This window comes from Gavia stellata, chromosome 23 (assembly GCF_030936135.1).
Source record: "Gavia stellata isolate bGavSte3 chromosome 23, bGavSte3.hap2, whole genome shotgun sequence".
Taxonomy (NCBI): domain Eukaryota; kingdom Metazoa; phylum Chordata; class Aves; order Gaviiformes; family Gaviidae; genus Gavia; species Gavia stellata.
In genome coordinates, this window is record NC_082616.1 from 10,379,425 (window position 1) to 10,399,962 (window position 20,538).

The 20,538-nt window shown below is 38.0% G+C and overlaps 1 protein-coding gene across 3 annotated transcripts in view; it reads right to left on the reverse strand.

Annotated features, from left to right (window-relative positions):
- VRK2 (VRK serine/threonine kinase 2) overlaps positions 1–20,538 on the reverse strand; it is a 46,343-nt gene that overhangs the window by 24,220 nt on the left and 1,585 nt on the right. For all 3 annotated transcript variants that reach the window (XM_059828471.1, XM_059828473.1, XM_059828472.1), the window contains exons 3-7: positions 10,743–10,798; positions 10,149–10,218; positions 9,241–9,328; positions 8,994–9,102; positions 7,454–7,546 (exon numbers count right to left, since the gene is read on the reverse strand). In XM_059828471.1, coding sequence (XP_059684454.1) covers positions 7,454–7,546; positions 8,994–9,102; positions 9,241–9,328; positions 10,149–10,218; positions 10,743–10,798 — 416 coding nt within the window. The remainder of the gene's footprint in view (positions 1–7,453; positions 7,547–8,993; positions 9,103–9,240; positions 9,329–10,148; positions 10,219–10,742; positions 10,799–20,538) is intronic.

Sequence of the window (20,538 nt, forward strand, 5' to 3'; positions counted from 1 at the left end):
AGTAACTTGTTGAAAGTAGCTGGAATTGAATCACAGTCTGTCCACCCCACAATATCCTGTAAGTTATTTTCTCACTCTGTCATTTTCAGACTCCCACCCAGCCTTTGGCCCCTACATTGACCAGTTCTCACATTAGGTAATTGCTTTTTTTATAAATATCCAAGTATGGGACTTTCACTTAAAAAAAAAAGAATAAAAATGCTGCAGACTGCTATTATATTGCCAATGGAACTGATTTCTGGGGCAAAAGCTAAATCATCTTAAGTCACATAGAGATTATTTCTACTAAATCATATTATATTATAAAGAAAAACTTTTTCTTAGTCGAACCTTAGTTTTGTTTCCTCTTCAGCTAAAAAATAGTTTATCCTATAAGAGTCTAAAATAAACTCTTCTGGCACTCACTTGTAATTTAATTATGTCACTCCTGGTAGAGGGAAAACAAACAAACAAAAGCCCTCAAGAAAACTTAACGCATTATTTCGTAGCACATTCTGTTGAACTACTGCTTCCTGTTTGTGCTCCAGGCAGCTTCAAACCCTGGGATGGCTGGTCTCTTGGTTTTACTGTTTCTGCTGCAGGATCTGTGCTTATTTGGAGCGTGTAAGCTGGGATGCAGCACTCACTTCCTGCAGGGTGATAGCTTTTAAGATTACCGATGATGTTTTTCACCTGACAGACTATACAAACTGTGATACAAGATTAAAGACTGTAGGCATGTTTAGAAAATCTGGGACAAGGCATAAACTTTGTTGGGTTGACTGATTTGATTTTTTCCTGCATCCGTTCTACAGCGTATTCCTGATGCTCTGGTACCTGTCCTAATTGAGCCCACAGTCAGTGTGAGAGAAGAATTTACCCTACTATCGAGTTTTGCGAGCCTTCTGCATCCTTTGTGGACTGGGAAGGAGAGAGTAGGCTAGAAGGTATATTCTTCCCAAACTAAGGGGTACATTTTGGATTTTGCTTGACGATAGATTTCTGACATGTACAGTTGACCAGATACAGTAAGATGAAATACAGAGCGGATTTCAACCTGTAAAAATTCAGGCTATGCCTTATATTAAAATGAGATTCTAACTGTTAGAAAAAAACAATACAAGAAAAGCATCTCTGCCAGCTCTCTGGTTCTGTCTGGGCTGGGAACGCCAGCTTATGTGATAGACATTCCCATATGGCAGCCCAGCCTTGGTGGTCTTTCAAACTATCTTAACAACAGGGCATCTAGAAAGTAGCCACAAATATTTGCTAGTCAAACTTGAACTAAGTAAAAAAAGTTACCAGTTATCCTGCAGATAAATCACAGGAACTATGTACTCTTAATCCATTTTTAAGCAACAGATTTGCTTAAAATACCTTCAGTAGTAGTATCAACAGAGCAGTTTTAAACTTATGTTGAAAAACCCCTCTAAAAATGAGAAGTAGCTTTAGGTTATCTTGCCTTGACCAATGGTGGCAAGACCTGGAAACCAAGAAGCAATCACTTCTTAAAGCCACTCACCTGCAATTGCAACAACACCTATGATTGCACTACAGGTTGCTCCAGAAGTTGGCTGTGAATGCCATCGTTTAGCTTACCTCTAGCTGAGCCATTTATTGCTTCCACAACTTTCACATCAGGTTTTTTCCACAAACATGCAACCGATGGTAGCCTCTCAAGGCAAAGCCTCTTGGCCACCAACAAAAATCAATCCCCTTCAGCTCGTGCAAAACCAGCAATGCACTGTTACAACCTTGCCACAACCATTATCAGAACGACATTATTGTAAATTACCATTAATTTCATTTCATCAATTCTCATTATAACCCTTTCATCATTAAAAAGATATATAGTTCTTTATAGCTAATTGTCACTTTTTGAAAATGTAACACAGCGTGCCCTTCCAAATTTGCTCAGAACATGGTGCGTAGGGGTAGTTAACAAATTTGTAAGTTGTTGCGTTTTTTTTTAAGGGTATAGGGAGGGGGAAAAGAAGATGACTATTAAAGAATATTGAGAAAAATTAAGTCAGTGTTAGTATGTGTTTCAATACCATAAATATTTTTCACCTGCGTGCTTTTTTTAGGAACAACAAAACAAATAAGAACAAAAAGAGAACAAAACATATACAGAATAAGATAAACAAGACACTTGAAACAAGAGATGGTAACATGGATGATGAAGGTGCAACAGTGACATAAGCCTAGAACAGCTGGGTTTAGCTGTGTTACATTGTACACTCCTTCCCACACACTTACTTCTTTTAACTCTTGTTTTTGTTCAAGTTTCTCTTTTTTACACATCCCAGCCTGCTAGACTCAGCAGTGCTTAGCACGGTCTGTTATTAATAGATTTTGTTATAGATTAGGAGCCAGATTTCTAAAGTCTTCGCACTTAATTTCATGCAAACATGAATGCGCCCATCTTATTCAAGCGAACAGCCACACAGGCACAAATAATTATTTATGTGCACAAGCAACCAGCCGTAGATTTGGCAGTCCTCTTGTCCTTTCTGTGCATGACTCCCTCACAGCGCTTTATATCTGAAGTGCTAAATATCTGCTAAACGTATAAAATGCTTACAACTTGGATACATTATGATATATAACTGCACTGGTCTGGCAAGTCATAAGCCTGGCACTTTGGATTCTCATGGTATTCTCTTTATCTTCAAGTACACATAGTAGGAGATTTATGGCTGAAAGGATAACAACACAGTGATTTTCTTTGTATATTTTCTTTCCAGTAGTTCCATTACTAGGCTTACATAATGCTCTGTAAATAATTAAGTAGATACCTACTAATAAGAGGCAGATTGGTTGCTAATGGCCATAGTGCTGTCAACTTCAGTTGGACACTACACTGCAAAAAGGCTAAAGGTAGACTGAAGTCCATCTTGGGGCAGGAAGTCTGAAGTATAGTGTCTGGGACAAAAATAGCATCTTTCACAAAACAGAAGCCAAGGAAGGAGGAAAGCAGGTTAAACAAAGGAGACAGGGGAAGGAATCTTCTGTGACTTGTCGGTGGCAAGTCCCGATGCTGGAATCCATTGAACTTGAAGATATTTGGGCTATTACTACAAAAAGAAATTAAACCAGTATAAACAGTTCTATCCAAATGTAGCAGTAGGACTGATGAAAGAAAATTAAGGCCATCTGATTGTGAAGCTACATCTCAGATCAGGGGTGTAGCCAGCATCCATGAGTTAAAACTCAACTGTTTCCGTATGGTATCTCTGCATACTGTATCCTTCCTAAAAGCACGTGAAGGAGAACAGAAAAGATTTTCATTTTTCTGAATTCATCTGCTCTTTAGCAAACCCGTCATACTGGACTAAAGAACAAGAATCACAATGATTCATCTCACAATGAAAAATGGCTTAAAGTTGGAATTGTTTTCACGCATGTTTTTCCCATATAATCAATGCGTGAGCTCTGTATCTTCTATGCTGGTCCACTGAAAGCTGGTCTTAAAAGTTAACATTTTGAAACATTTTTGTATTTTTCTTTTTTCCTTTTTGGTTAGAGCTATCTATGATAATCAAGTCTGAAGGTTTTATTCTGTAAGTAACATGTCTAAAAAACACTTAAAAATCAAAATTAGAACTGAGGTGCAAATGCAATTAAAATTCACAGCTTAAAAACCCAAATAGTCAACTTCTGGTACAGCCTTGAGTCTGCAACACTGCAGCATGTCTGCCCATATATTCCATGTGGAAAAGAAAAGAAAAGACTACAAGGTAATTGTTTTGAAGAGGCATTCTTCCAAACCTTATTTAATTTATTAAAAACTCTGATTTTAAGCTCTTATCTGGTGACCGCTTGTCCCTTTTAATAGTATCACAATTTAAATGAGTTTAATGGATTTGAATTTCTCTTTTAGAGTCTATATCAATAACGTTTATTCTGCTTTATCATACAAACAGTTACTACTATGCACCGAATTATCTTTAACTCGCTGCAATACTGAGACAGTGCTTCACTTGTTCTGTAATTTATAGGTCTGATCACTTCAAGTTTTCTTTCAGGCCTCTCCGAGATTCATGGGCTGTGTACTTCCCTCAGTACATCACTCCTATTCTGTCAGTCATTGTGCTGGGTCCATGTTCAGAAACATATTGACTAGAGAATTGATCTTTTGACCTGTAACTCACTGAATGGCCTCGCTCCCTTCTATTGAATAGATCTGCAGCAAGCTGCTCTTTGAGGTCAGTTGATTCTGATCTTCTAACCATTTCTAAACATCATTTGGAGGGCACAGTGACAGGACCTTTACTTTATTTGTTTCTCTGCCTTGCCACAGAAGGTAGGGGATAACAGTATGGATTTCACATGTTCTATCAAAAAGAGGACTATGATATTTATTGGCTGTGGTGTAAATTTGCCAGGTTAATTTACAGAAGAGTGAGAGAGTAGCAGCAGAAAGTCTAACATCAAAAAATGATCTTTTTTGTAACTGCAGAAAGTCAGTGACAAATTCGCACATAGAGCACACATGAACTGCCACTAAATGACAAAAAGATGCAAAGTTGAGTATAAAGGTACACATGCTTTTTTGAACAGATATTTATGTCTCTTCACCAAAACAGTATGGAAACAAATTTTGAATATATATGTATTTTATTTTTAAGATATTAGTTATAGGTTTCTTTTAAAAATTAATTTCTAGAATTAAAGAACACTTCCAATTTACTTTCTCTTAAGATCCTAGCCCCTAGAGAGCAAGACTCCACTGGCAAAAAATTCTTAACAAAAACTCACCACAGAAATTGTTAGGTCAGACAGCTTTATTACGCCAACTTCCACTGGAGCTACAGGTCTCTCAGCTTGTATTCCTGAGTTTGAGTTTGCAACTGGCTAGATGCTCTCACTCCCTATTTATGAGATTAGGTTGATCACTTTACCTCCCATTTCCATTGTTTTAAAAAAAACCAAGACCAAAGCAATCTAGCTATCCATCATTTTAGCAGAGAGAGAAGGTTGGACAAAACATTTCACAGGCATTTGGTAGCAATAACAGTGTCTGAGGTTTTATCTGAAGTTTATCTAAGGTTACTATAAGATTGCCAACTTAAAATACAGCACCTCTGACAATGGTTTAGAGGATACAGAATGGGATATTCCATATTGTTGTCATATTCAGTCAGTGGTAATGCTCAACAGAGCTTCCCAAAACACTGTTCTGGTAAATACATAATACATTCAGCTCACCAGCATGTTATAAAGACAGCTTGATTTGTAGAAAAGGCTGTCGCAACATCATGAACTTACATAGTACCTGGACACGTTTGGAATAGGAAGAAGCAACTGTCATGGCAAAATTACATGCAAATTAACAGCACATGTAAATAGCCAGGACATGACAAATGCAAAATCTTCTGTGCAAATACACATGTACAGTTCTGAATACCTGAATATGTGTGAGAATATTGTCTAGTACTGCTCCTAACCCAGGTAAAGAACATTTATTGAAGTATGGGGGCAGACAGCACAGAGTCAACAATTCCAGGGGAAGGATATTCAATTAGAGTCATATGTAGATCTGCCAATTTGAAAGTTTTAGCTATGGTGTTGGTAAGATTATTCTTTCTTTTCATGCCCCACAAGCCACTGAGCATACGTGTTTCAAGATACTGTGCAAGCTGTGCCTGGAAAATAATTTTTTATTTGACCAGAAACAGTCCCATTAAGCCATCTGCCCTGCTGTGTAAGCTAAATATAGCACACATGACCTTAAAACACATTTAGAAATAATCATCACTGTCTACATGGCTGTGGACTGGTATAGTATAGTTATCATGGTTTCAGTGAAATCAGCAGACCTGTGGCCACTTGCAGAATTTCTGGGACCCATAACTGGGAAGTTTGTCTGAGTAATATCTGAACAGCTTCAAGTTTTCTTAAGCACACAGAAATGAAAGTTTAATTCATACCTTACAAATGCAAGCAAATATTAGAAATGCTCTCCTGTTAGCTCTTCTGAATTAGAATGTGAACTATTAAAAACGTTTTATAGAATAATTTCAGTGGAAAAGAAATTTTACTGAAACAAAATTCTACACAAAACCTCTCAGCAGCAACATACACTTTGTACATGTTGAGCTAACAGCTACTTAAACTGGAGTATTTACTGATCTCTTACTTAATAAATATAACTTAAGTTACATTTCCACCTAAAACCTCTGTCCAGTAACTCACAAGTACCTTATATTTAATCTGTCAATAAATTTACTACTCATGAAAACCAAATACTAGTATAGCACAATCTTCATGCAGACAACATGAGAAACAAATCAGAAAGTCACCCCACAAACCAGCTAATTCAAAAGCAGCTAATCCAAGTCAGCTACATGTCTTAAAATTTTATGATTACTGTAAATGGACACTTAAAAAATTATTTCGGTGTGAAAACCAGCAGCATATCTTGCTGTCAATAAAAACACACAATAGCCAAGACAAAAAAAGTCATTTGAGTTATGTTAATGGGTTTGGGTAGCAGATCGTTTTGCCTCTAAATAGCCTCCTTCTTTGGATTCAGCAGGCTGGTAAACACCATAAACCGAGATTATGTACTGGCTGCCACCACTATCTAAAAACATGGTTGTTTTAAACAGCCATGATAGTTTTCAAACTCTGTGTTTTAGAAAGCTGAAAAGTTAAATTTGACTCAACCATTTAACTTGAAACTTGTAAAAAAGCAGATATAGTTCAATGGTTCAACCTCCAATGGCAGTGAGCTGTTCTGCAAGATCTCTTTCTTCATCACTGCAGCAGAAAAACAAAAATTTAAAGAAAAGGAGAAGTATTGCTTACAGCTAATTTTATTTAAGTGAAGTTCGAGATGTCCTTTTTTCCTAAATGATATTTTTTTCCAAGAAAAAAAAGCATACTTAGATTTTAGTAACTGAAGAAAAGAAGACATCATAAGAGCATGTGGAGTAGGATGGGATCAAAAGTTTTGTTTCAAAATGTTTCACCAAAACACTTCAATTTCAAGGCTCACTTTAGGCTTTAGAGTGTTAGAGAGCAGCAACCTTCATCCTACTTACCTGTTATATCCACTACAACAAGCAGGACATAAGAGTTAATGGCATGGAAAAACAATTCATGACAATATTAGAAAGCTAGAACTTCCCAAGAATGAAAATGCAATGGGCCGCATCCTTAAACTCTACTAATATACTTAAACAGGCATAACCTAGAACAGCAATTGGGTCGTCCGACTTAACCTCTTGATTAGTTTACCCATCAGTCAGCAGAGCACAAAGGGAACAAAGCAGAGTTCCTTCTCAGACCTCAAGCTCCACAGAGCGACTCTGTTGTGGCACGACAGATTTGTCATGAGAGGATGTGAATGCTCATGCATAAACTTCTTTTAATATGTGAACTGCTAATGCACAATATACATAACTTAAAACTATTAAACAGTTATAAACACATTAGAGTAACAGTGTTGATACGTAAACACGCCTACCTCATGTGGATTGGTGTAGCCCAAAAGTAGATTTGCTGCTTTAATGTCACCATGAACATACTCATTTTCATGTATATATTCCAAAGTATCCAACTAGGAAACAATATAGAACAGAAAAGAAAACATCATCATCTTCCGCACTTTGTCCCTAATCCTACCACCAAATATTTCTCACTTATACAGTGAAATCAAGGGCTACACAGACTGAGATGACAAATTTGTTTTGAGTTAGAGCGCAAGGACTACCCACTCTGTCCACAGGGTCTGTTCCCACCAGACACATAGCTGATGGCAAATCATAAACAAGCCATATTTTGCCATGAGGTATCCCTGTGTAACTACCTATGAGTACCAGCTTCTAAGGTCACAAAGCAGGAATTAAACTAGTACTTTAAAAACACTGGCAGAAATGTTGAGAACACCAAGCTCTTAAAAAGAACATTTTCAATCAGCCGTGAAGGTTTATAATATATTTGATCCTGCCAGTTATTATATGACCTGCATTTCATGTCACCATCCCCCTGCATCATCATCCTTCTTCAGCTCCTTACTGAGGTACAACAGCTCTAATTGTTGTTAAAACACACATTTGCACTTGGCAACTCATACAAAGGACAATCTAATCCTGGCTTTTGGAGAGTACAAAGAGTGTTACAAGTTTGTCAATTATGTGACTATGAAAGCCCTTCGCTTTTTTTTAATTATTATTACTACTTAGGTTAAAAGGAAACTTTGGAGGCGTCCAGTCTAAACCCCCTGTTTCAAGCAGCACTAATGTTAAGTTAGATTAGGTTGTACAAGAGATTGAATAGTCAAGTTTTAAAAGTCCCCAAGGACAGATGTTTCACAGCCTCTGGGAAGCACATTCCAGTGCTAAGACACTCTTTCTGCAAAAACTTTTCCTTTATACTCAGAGTTCTTCTTCCTACAACTTACGACCATTGCCTCTACTCCACTTGCCATGCACCTCTGTTTAGTCATAGCAGTCTTTCACAACACAAATGATATTACAAAGGAGCACGTATACAATCTTCCTTTAGTATGTGCCAGTCTACACACATTTGAAAACAAAACTGATATTTGCAGACTAGCCTAATCCTGGCCTGTACAATCAGTGTGTTCCGCAAACACACTGAAAATTTTGCATTCAGGCATGCAATTGTGAACTTTGACAAATATGGATGTCTAATACAATATCCTTCAGACATGGGGAAAAAAAAATCAATACATGTTAAAGCATATGAGACTAGGCTTACACATCTCAGTCTAGACACACATTTTGAAGTGTATGGTCTATGTTTTAACCTACTAGAAAAAAATTTTGGTTTGAGCTTGCCAACTTCCAGTCTGCAGCAGGTCTTGATTTTCTACTTAATACTCATTTTACTTTAAAAAAAGATGAAAACCAAGAAAATACATAGCATTTACACATGTTTAATTTTGAACTCAAGAGCTACCTAAAGGAACTATATTAGAAAGATAATTTTCTAGTTGAACTCAGCAGGTTCAAGACAGCAATTTCCTCTCTCTCTGTACATACCATTCGTGCCCCAAGTTGCAGAACAGTCTCCTTCTTAAATCTGCTTCCACAATCTGCAAAGATTCTTTGAAGGTCTTTCCCCAGTCTCTCCATGACCATGAATCTATAGCTACCAGGAAATATATAACAGGGAGGAATACTTTAAGACAAGACTGCGAGTTTGTGTCAGATTGAAAGGACTTATCTCCATTTTGTTGAAAATGGATCTTCAGTCAATTTGAGCCTTAATTACAATTCATCTTATTACCTTTTTCCCTTGTACTCAGCCAAGCCTGATCCCCAAAACACCGGAATTCCTAAACATCTTATTTTTTTGAGATTCATCCATTTTCTTACTGTAATAATAATAAAAAGATAACATTGGGTTAAAGGTAGCTAGAGAATTTCAGGTTTGGTGTGGGGGTTTTTTGTTGTTTGTTTTAGCAGAGACTTTGAATGAAACAATGAAACAAATAAGACCTATTTGGCAGCTTGTTTAGCAAACAATTCAGACCATAACTTTACTCTGAAGTTCTCTCCATTCTGCAAAACGAGAAGCAGGTTTTTGTTCTAGCAATGGGGTACTTTGTTCCCTTAGAAGGCAGATAAGCAATTATCAATAGCTGAAGAAATAATTCCTTTAGAAGCTCTAGTTTATTCAACATAGAATGCTTCAAGCTATCAAAAGTGCTTATGTCTGCCAGCAATCTAAGTCATCCAAAGTCTTTAGGACAGTTCCCATGAATAAATCACATCCATGCTTAAGTGCCTGCAAAATCAAGTGCCTTGATTACTACTAAATCCTGTGATGATTACACACATGCTTAGCTCTGCACGAGGAAATAGTTACTAGCAGAAATACAGTAACCAATTAGTCCATGTAGTACCTGTGTTCTAAGGCTGGACTCTCGCTGGAGTCCATCCACTGTTGTGCACTCTGAAGTGTGCACATAATAAATTTGGCATGCTTCTGTTCTCCCTTCTGATCAGAAAGGACAAGGATGACATCCAATAAAGAGACCTATAGCAATCTAAAATTATTATAGCACCAACTAGGATTAGTTCAACGTATATTAAATGAGTTGGCTATCAAGCTCTAAAGCAACAGTTCTTATTAGAATAGTTAAACCCAAACTTGTCCTTAAATCTACCTGAATCAGAACATATATTACTTACTATGCTCTTGTTTCGCAGCCCTCTGGTAAAATTTCAGTTCAGAAAATAAGGGGCCATTTTCAAGATATTCCTATTGAGAAATAAATTAACTTAGTATCATAAAATGCATTACAAAAGCAACAGTTTCTAAAGAAAAGTGTATGAGAAATTCAAAGAGGATTAAGCCCCCTTTTTGTTCCCCACGTCCCACATACCATGCCATCTGAAATGTAATTTTAATAACTAGCTAAAAAGAAAAGTCCTTTGGCAACACATTTTCATAAACAACACAGATTCTTTCAGGAATTATTTAAGACACTATTTTCAGAAATATTGTAGATGAAGTGTGTTTAAGTTCATAGTCTGATTTTCCTTACTAAAACTGTTGAGGGCAGTAATCAAGGAAAGGAGAAGCAAGTCAAGGAAATACTGTGTGTCATGGAAATGCCAAATATACCCCCAAGCAGGGACAGTATACCAAGATATTAAAAAAATAGGGAAAAAACCAACAGCCGCAAGCATGCAATACAGATCCAATGCTGACAATAAGGCTAGATAATTAAAAGAAAGAACTGCATACAAGTTAACAATTTAGAAATGAGTTCTACACATTACCACTTTAATTACATGCACTGCGTCATCTTCTACAGGAACATGAGTTTGAGGGGAAGCTGCAAAATGAGAAAGAGATGGGGATCAAGCTGTATGCAACAAAATATAATTGCAAACAAAGACCAAGCTAACATTGCATAAGGTGACCAAAAAAATACACGACAAAGATACCCAACATTTTGTCTGAATTCCTGCTTTTGAAGGTCAGAGTTTTGCCAATTTCAAACAAAAAAACCAACACACACATGGAAGTTTTAATCAACAAGTACAGAAGCAATTTTAACCCACATTTTTCAGAACTCTCTCCCTCAATGCTAATTAAGGAGTAAGCAGGATGTCCCTACTGCACTTTTGCACCACAATAAGGTATTCCATTATAACAGACTATGTTTAAGTCATTCCAGTCAATTGGATAACCTCTGTATTTGGTTGCTGTCAATCCACTGTCGTGACAAAGACATCACTTAAAAGTTATGACCTACATTATGTCTCTAGACAGGATTGTCTGCTTTCCTCTATTACAAATTAATTTGGCCCTAGAACCTTGATTTCTGTTCTGACATTATTTAGACACTGGCCTAAGTTAGGGATAGCACAGCCACCACCTGCCTAAAGGGGAGATGAGGGATTGTGCCTCTTAGTGCAAGTAGACATTTCAAAACAATAATTGACCACATGTTCCAATTACAGCCCAGGAGACAGAACCTCTCTGCACAGACAATGCAATGCTATTTTCTTCTGACCCTGAGAGAACTATCAGTTCTCTCTGATACTACTGAAGCTACATGGAGCTACACTGGGATTAAAATTTAATGAGACTAAATCATCTTTTAGAATCATCACTGAAAAAAACTAAAAAGACTACAGTTCCTAGGAAATAAGTGTCCCTGTCAAACTTCTTATAATGATCAAATGCCAACAACAGTCCAGGTGTGAAACACTTCAACTATCAGCACACACAAAAATAGACTACTTTTATCCGCCTAATAAAAATCCAAGTAAACTTGGATCTAATCAAACCATCCAAGCTTGCATTTTTTGATGGTCAAGGCATAAAAATATTTTTACAATGAACAGACTCCTTCAGCTGCTATCTTCCTTCAATTCTATTCAGAATCTGGGTTGAATCTGGCAGCATACACACCCCAAACACCCACAGGGTCCCCACCACCTTCTGCTTGACACTTCCCCATGTGAATGCTTCTGTGCTAATAACACATTAAGATAAAATGAACATATCCTAAAACAGTAGCTCTGGAAGGCGCAAACTATCCATAGACTCAGACGAGTAGCAGTCACATTCAGAATACAATTTAAAACTATCATACAACCAGGAAGGAAATTTTGGCAAATGTTCTTACCATATTCTGGTACTGAACTAGCAATTAAGGCACAGGTGCTTAAGTCTTGATCTTTCTCTGCCACGTGTAGACTATGTGTTAATAGCTGAAGATATTAGTTTAAAGGAACACATCCCATGTGCTTTCACTGAATTCAACAACATCATATTACCCAAACAGAATTAGATGTGCTTCCTTACTGACACAGATCAGAAAAGAACCTGTCTATAAAAAAATGCATTTTAATACCAAGTTACTTAACAGACGTTTGATAGGTATAGAGAGTATCAAAGTTAAATGTATTGGAGTCTGATCTAACTTCCCTGTAGACATCTTGACATTTTATAAAGAGAGGCCTCATTCATGGTAATCTAGAACAGACAGTAACAGCTGTCAGGGTAATGAAGAGCAGCAATTAACGGGAGGTAGCCCAGCAAAAGGGCCTAACCCCCGTGGTTCTTACACTATGCCAGTGTGGATGCTTTCTGGAGTCACACTGAAAGAAGATCCTGAAGAAAAATAAAACCAAAACTAACTGGCAATCGTTACAATGTGAAAAGGGAGGAAAGTCAGACAAAGCTCAACAAGATACAGGAACAGATGCTCCATAAAATGAGTAACATGACATACAAATCTACAAAAGGAGAAATGGTATTATTGTTTTTACTGCACATACATGAAACAAGGCATAACATTCACAATGAATAACACTCTAAACTTCTTACACAGATAATGTTTAGACAATAATCGCGTACATACAGATAAGCCAAAGTTGCATATGTACCTTTTGCTACATCTTTTTAGTTAACCATTCATATATCAGGCAGCAGTATTTTAACTGCAGCTTAGAAATAAGACAGACTATTTTTTGTCCATAAATATACATAAATGGTTTTTAAAAAATTGTCTCATTACTATGTATAGTTACTTAACAGACTGGAAAGGCTCCCAAGGTTTAACAAACAGTCTGATTACATACCTCATAGACCACCACCACATACTCTCCTGTGAGTTTAGCTCGTAGTTAATTACTGTATACTCGTAATTAGCCATGTGCTAGCCTCGTTCTGTGTGGTAGCACATGGCTATTTATAATATTACAATCAGTTAAATGCTAGACTGCAGGACAGTAAGCAGAGACCCTGCAGGAGAGCAATGCTGATAGGCAGGAGGTCTCTGATGGCATATAAGTACACACACAGAGTACCAGGAGCACTAGATGGTGAGATTATGTTTGCAAAGGGTATCTTAGAATAGCATAACAAGTGTGAGAGTTGCCAGTTTACAGCGTGTGTTGATTTTATCAACTAGAGACGCACAATCTCCTTACATTTGGGGGTGGAGTCGTTGATGTATGCACACAATCAAAACCATTGTCTGCACAATTGTTAACTGGGAACACTGGTGCAAGATGAAGCTGTGTAGGGGGCTGTGGCTGTTTCCCTCTCATGCCAAGACGAATCTCACAAAACATTTGCAAAGGGCAAAGGGCACAGCTCTATTTTCCCTTCCTCCCCTTCATCCCACAATCACAGCTACCATGCCAGTGAAAAGCATACATATTTAAAATACACTCTGAAATAAAGCAGTGCAGTAAGATTCACATTCTTTGCCACAATTTCCAACTGTTGTGCCTACACAACACAGCAAATAACTTACCTCAAATTAACCCATGTCCAGAATTCCCTAGTTTCACCCAGGCACAGCAGTTATGGTCTTATCATCCACTTTAGTCGTGAATTTCATCTGTTTTGTTGCTGAGTGCCACAACTTTAATTAATGTAGCTTTCTAAATGTTAATATGACATGGTAACAAAAGAGTGTTTCTGGATGAACTGCGATTTCCTACAACCACACAGCACAATTGCATGCAGTCTGACAAAGAAATGTGCCAATTGCATTTGCCAGTTCAAATGTGCTTGTTGTAGTTTTAGCAGTTAATTTGTGGCAGTCACATTTGGAATATGGTGAAATATTTTGAATGGCTCTCACAGAACCAGTTTTGTTGACAAAGTTTACACAGTGGAAAAGAAAACAGCATTGATTTGGCAGTTTGAAAAAACATCCCTGCTCCTGTCCACAGCTGGTGTCTTTGCCACTGCTGGATATTTTGAGGATACATTTGTTTGGGAAATATGAATAAAATTATTTTCAGAAGTTCTTGGGTTGCTAGTATTTTATTTTTACTTTGTTTCATTGGTTAACTAATCCTGAAGAGTTATATTGGCAGCTTAGGTTTTTTCAGAAATAAAAACTAACCTCAAAAATACCACACTTTGAAGTTACAGGCTACCTATAAAAAAAGCTGGAAAAATTCTGACACCACTGTAAGTCAAGCCAAGAGCTGTTAAAGTCAATGGCTAACAAATGGGGTGGGGGGGTGGGGGGAAGTGTTGCTCAGAGCATCTAACAATAAAAAACAATCCAAGTTGCAAGAATATCATTTCTAAAACCAAAATGTACACAAACAAATAAAAAGTAGCATCTGCCACTTAACACACAACTTCAAGTCCTTCCTACATATGGAGGGTACTAAGGCAAATATTTAAAGACGAACAAAGCACACTGCTTCCCCCCTGGCCTTTGCAATATACAATATTTCCCAAGAACTGAAACATTCAGTGCTTGAAGGGTGTTTACAGTCCATTTTTAACATAGCCTAAGGAAGACCTGCTTCTCTGCTCATATTGTTACTTTAAAGATGCATCACCATTTCCTGGACAGACTCTTTTCTGAGCACTGTTTATGAATAGTTTTTTTCCTAGGTAGCTTTATGAATATACATAGCCCTCTGTACTGTGCTTGTGAAACCATCTTCCACAAGACCTAACTAAACTGTTTTCAGCAGAAAATGGTGCTCAACTGCTGAACTGTTTTGCAGGTAACTGCAAATGCCTCCAACTCAAGAACATTCAGTTCTGGTAGGAAATGTCACTATATTTCTTACTCATCTTTCTATGAAACCTTGATTCACTAGAGCCAAAGTTTTGTATTCCACAGCAATGGAAGCCACTGTTTGACTTTCAAAGTTAATTATTCTAAGCTGGAATAGGTCTGACACATCCTTTAACCCCAGGCAGAAAAGCTATGCATGGTCTGCTCTTACACCACTCTCAGATGGGAGTCCAGGCCTCTAATATTTAAAGCTTGACGCACAAACTGTTTTTTGGCAAGATTCTGCTCCAGCCCATCTGCTAGTCTGACATGGTGCCCACTCAGAAGGTACTATGCCAGTTTCAGTGGCGTACAGGTGCCAAAGACGGCTGAAGGGAGTGCCCTCCATAAGGCAACAGGTGCCCTATCTTTCATCCAAAGCTCTTCCTGTTACCATATAACACTGCTCAGAAATACATCCCCCACTGAAAAAAAAAATTAAAAAAAAAAAAATCAAACCTGCTCTCCTGACTTCCTAGCTTTACTTAGCATGCCAGGGTCTCAGTCCCCGACCAGAACTCACACAAGGTGGACTAATGAAGAGCGTGACAACGGCTCCCAAATCACAGGTCCATACATATGGGGAAAAAAAAAAAACAACAAAAAAACCAACACACTATGTGGCAGAACACCAAAGTGTAATAGTAATGATCTCTGCAGGCTTTGTAACAGGCTTTACACTAATGTGTAAAAATGAGTTATGCTTTCAAAGTTAAGACTTCTAGCCTACAGAGGACCAAAACAAGAAGAAAGAGGGAAGATTCAAGAGGAAGTAATCATCAGGAAGAACCAGTTGAGATAAGGAGTTATTTCCTCTTTAACAGATAAAGCAGGCTGATCCTGTACCATGTGGTCAGCCCTAAGTAACCACCAAGTAGCAAAATCAGGCTAAACTTACAATTTAGTTTCCCCACAGACAGCATGAAAAATTAGGTAATCTACTTGCTAGATCTATATTTATACAGTTTAATATTAGTGACTAGATAAAAAGACTCTTTCCTGAAGTGGTGATTGTCTGCCAATGAGTTTATTTTCACACTAAGGTTCACACCTGCAGGTACAATGAGACCTTTGCTGAAATGCATTTTAACATCTGAAGGTTAAGAAAAATGCATCCCTAACCAGACAGTTACTTGCTAGCGCTATTAATTACATGGGTTTGCTATTAATATTCTTCTTTCCATTAAGTTTAGAAAAATCATGCTGAACGTGTATCTTTCAGTATCACTTCTACAGCATTTGTAATTCGTTTGCTGCACTATAGTAAATATTTTCAGTGAAGTTAACTTAAGCAACTGTTGAAGGACTTCACTTCTCTCAAACCAATTGCTAAAGCCAGCTTCCTAACGCAAACCAAGGAATGAACAGTATGGCAAAGGCAGAATGTGCTTCCATCAACGCTTCTCCCTGACACATGTACACCCTTGCTCACAGCTGTACAGATTAACCATGGAAATTACTCTTTCTGAAATAGGAGCAAACTTTCTTTCGCACCTCAGCCCGATTCCTAGAACACCAGGCCTCAGAATATCAATGGTAGAGTGTACTATGGTCCAAGCTTAAGAGCAGAAAAGGCCACAACCACACCTCTTCCCCACTTCCATTAGCAGCAAAGCTCCCTGTGCTGCTGCTATTAAAAGACAACATTCACCCATTTAATCACTGTTTACTGCTCAAGCAGATATTCTTTGCCTCCTCTTTGAAAGGGGGGGGGGGGGGGGGGCAGAAAAAAGAAAAGGAAAGTGTGGTGGCTATACTGGTGACAGATCTCCAAGCAGGGCAGAATTATCACCGATTGAGGCTTTATCAATATGCACTTTCCCGACCTTCCCATATTGTAACAACACACACAAAAATAGCTGTCAAACAGCAATACATAAACACCTGATGCAAAGCCAGCTATGAAAAATGGTTTCAAAACTCTTAGTTTTCACCTATCACTTAAAAAGTTCCATTACAATATACAGGTATAATACAATTAAAACACATTTACAATGTAATAAATTCTAATGTAAAAGGCATCATCTAACAAATGTGTGTATATAAATATACACATATAAAAAAAATATTTTGTAGAACCATCAGTTTCCATGAGAAAGAAGCCTGTAAGTAGATGGTGCTGTGTACAGCAGATTTCTATGTGAAAGTAGAATCTTAAAAAAATATTGTGTGACCTTTCCGCATTTAAATTTTCAGTCCAAATTGTGTATTAATAGAGTGCTTGCAGCAGGACTAGAGAATGATTTATATAAAGACTGGTGTTAATTACTGACTGTGATCAGGAAGATAAATGAGGAAATGTAAGGCTCTCAGTAGTACCCTCCTCAACTCTTGCTTAGTCTTCCAATGTACTGCCACTGTTCTCCACAGGGCTACAAACTAGCCGTGAGACCACCAATATGTCACATCCTTCCCTGGTTGCTCTCCGTTCTGCTCCCTCTTATCAAAGAGACAACAGCTCTGTCTGAGGTGCCTAACAGCAAATCAGCACCAGTAACAAAAATAAAATGTAACTTGTAACATTCAACAGCATAGTTAATTCCAGCTTATGATCCATATTGCTCTTGCTACAAGAAAAGCAATGCTTGAGAGAATGTCTCTAGATAGCTTCTATTGCTTCTGGCAGCAGAGGAAGCTCTCATCTTCAGGAGCATTGGGAAGAATCAGTATTTGTAAGCCTTCTGCTGCTGGATTTGCTCTGGTCAAGATAAAAATGAAAAAGGAATCCAAGGGAAGGAACAAGTCAACAAAGAAACAGACAACATGGCACAGACAGGAAAGAGAAAGAATAATTGGAAAACCAGAGAAAAAGTTGGTCAGGCAGAACAGAACTTGTAGACAGGGATAACTTTCAGGTACATAATTAGAAGTTTAGAAGTCCTGCACCCGAAGATACTATTTGCATCCTAGGGCTCAGGGTCAGTAAATGGCTTTCAGCAGCTTTGATTTAGTGAACAGAACCTTCCAGGGAATGCATCCCTTGTAAATATATTTTGCAGAGATACCGTAAAATTTCTCAAGAACATTGTTATAGATTAATGGAGTATGGAGTACTCTTAATGGGAAATTAAGCTATAACAATGCACATCAAAATCTTTACACCGTTACTGTAAAAATACTTATTAAAAGATATAGCTGGCAAAGTTAACCTTTACTTTTATAAAAGGGCTGTGCTGTTCAGATCTGGCAGGCAGTCGAATCTGTCTCCACTCTCCTGTCTTGCCCACCTCTCTACAGCTCTTTCTGGATTAGCTTCTCACTGAAAGTTTAGTTGTCCTCTCACATCTTGCTGTACATGCACGAAAAACGACTCTCAACAGCACAGAGAAAGAAGGTGCCTCTCAGCACCAAGTATTCATATCTTACTCTCAAAAGTTCATCATCTACTTCACTCCCTTTGACTCTCAAAGACAGCTAAACTGTCTAGTAGGATCAAGCCCAAAAAAAGCTACTGAGTGTTATATTTTACATAATATAAACACATATCAGAGACAAAAAGGTGGACTAAACAAGAAAGCTTCAGTCAGTGTCAACACTTGGAGATAAATCTTGCCCATTTCCTCTTTTAATTGTAGGATGAGCTACAAGGGGAACTAAGCCTTCAGTTCAGTGCTACATGTAACATTCACTACCCCTTCTGAAAGAAGAGATTAAATGAACACAAATACCATTATAAAAGTGGCAGCTGTATTTCTTCAGCTATGCTGTCACTTATGAAAAACCACAGAATAGTAATACCAAGGGTCCCAGATTGTATTCTTATTTTCAACTAATCCGCTGACTGCTTTCCACCTCGGTTCAATGGGAGCCAAACTGCAACAAACACCACAATATATGAAATCACCTCAGCGGTCTGCATGATCAGCAGAAAACTAATCAAATCTGCATGAAACTGACTGAATCCCATGTGCTATACCACCCACAAGGTCTGGTGTGATTTGACTGCAACAGAAAATGACAGAGCTATATTCCGAGTGATTCAGGAACACAACATTTTTTGTTTTACACATGGAGGGCTACACCCACTACAACCTTGCTTTCTGCACTACATCCCCAGTTCCCTCAGTCCCTTCTTTCCGTGGGAGCCTTCTGCAGGCTTCTGTCTTCCTTTCCTTTATCCTTGAATAGCAATATCCAGAGACGCCTTAACTTCACTTCTTAGCTAATGCTAAGGTCTATTTTCTTACAGTAACATCTCACATATGCTCTATGCACAGCACCTCTCAAATGTAACCAACTGATGTTTCAAAGAAGGTCATAAAAAGCTATCAGATATTATCAAAAGGAGAAAGAACGTAAATATTCTAAGTGCACTAGCCTTTGACTCCTCTGTAACTGCAGTTAGTAGAAACTCCTATCATTCCCACTGGTTCAGTCTGCAGAGCAGTTAGGTATGTGTAAACTATCTAAATTCCAGAGGAAACCAAACCAGAAACTCCACTACAGGAACCTATCAGATGCACTCCAACTATTAACAGCAACATAAGGATTCAAAACAGTTCCTTCAGACAGCCTCAAACCATGCACTCAGTGAGGAAATTCAGTGCAGCAGACCACACCAAACCTAGTCCTAAGTAAAACAAACTCTCAACTTAAATATAGGGTAGGTGCAGGGCTATAGCCACCAACTGTTGCCATTTACACATTCACTTTGGTTACACCAGTCTACTTGCAAACACATACACAGCCTTAGTTTTCTCCAGGTTTTTCAGTGACTGTTTACTTGGTGGAAAAGCAGAAGCAGTGGCCTTCAGGTTATTACCAAAACCTTCTTGCTTCATTTACACAGGCATTCAGTGGAACAAAGTGCGCTTTCTAAAAGCCAGTTTACACCTTTTTCCCCCCCCTAGAAAGTTTCTCCACTCAAACCTGAAGTCTAGATGCAACTTAAGTCCAGATGGACAAGTAAAGTTGTCCACCCTCCTGTAGTTTACAGCCACACATTAATAGCTGGAAGAACAGTACAACTGGGCAACCACTTTAGAGAAGCAACATCTGACCACATATGGGACTATCACACCATGAAATAAAATACGAGTCTTCAGTTGCCATTCAGTTCTTTGTGATTAAGCATAATGGACATGAGGAGGAAAAAAGAGGGAGAGGAAGAACATTTCATTGCAGTATAAAATGTTTCTGAACAGCTGAAAGCAGACAAGCACCATGAGATAGCCAGACAGATGTAACAAAGATCACAGTACATCTGTCACCAAGACACCAGTGGCACACAAGTGCTACATTTATGCCTGCAAATAGGAAAAGAGCAAACATGCTAACCCTTCTATAGAAAACACACACTTCTTCTCTCTACAGTAGGTGCCTGATGCTACAATTTGACACTGATGGAAAACTTCACCTCCATGAAACCACACTGAACCCAGCACAGCTCTGCATATTTGAAAGGAGTTACTAAAGGCAAAAGAATTGAGAAGGCCCATGACACATGATGCCTGCTCCAATGAAAACTTGTCTCATTATAAAAATCTGGAAATCACACTAAGTGGAAAGCTCATGCTGCATAACAG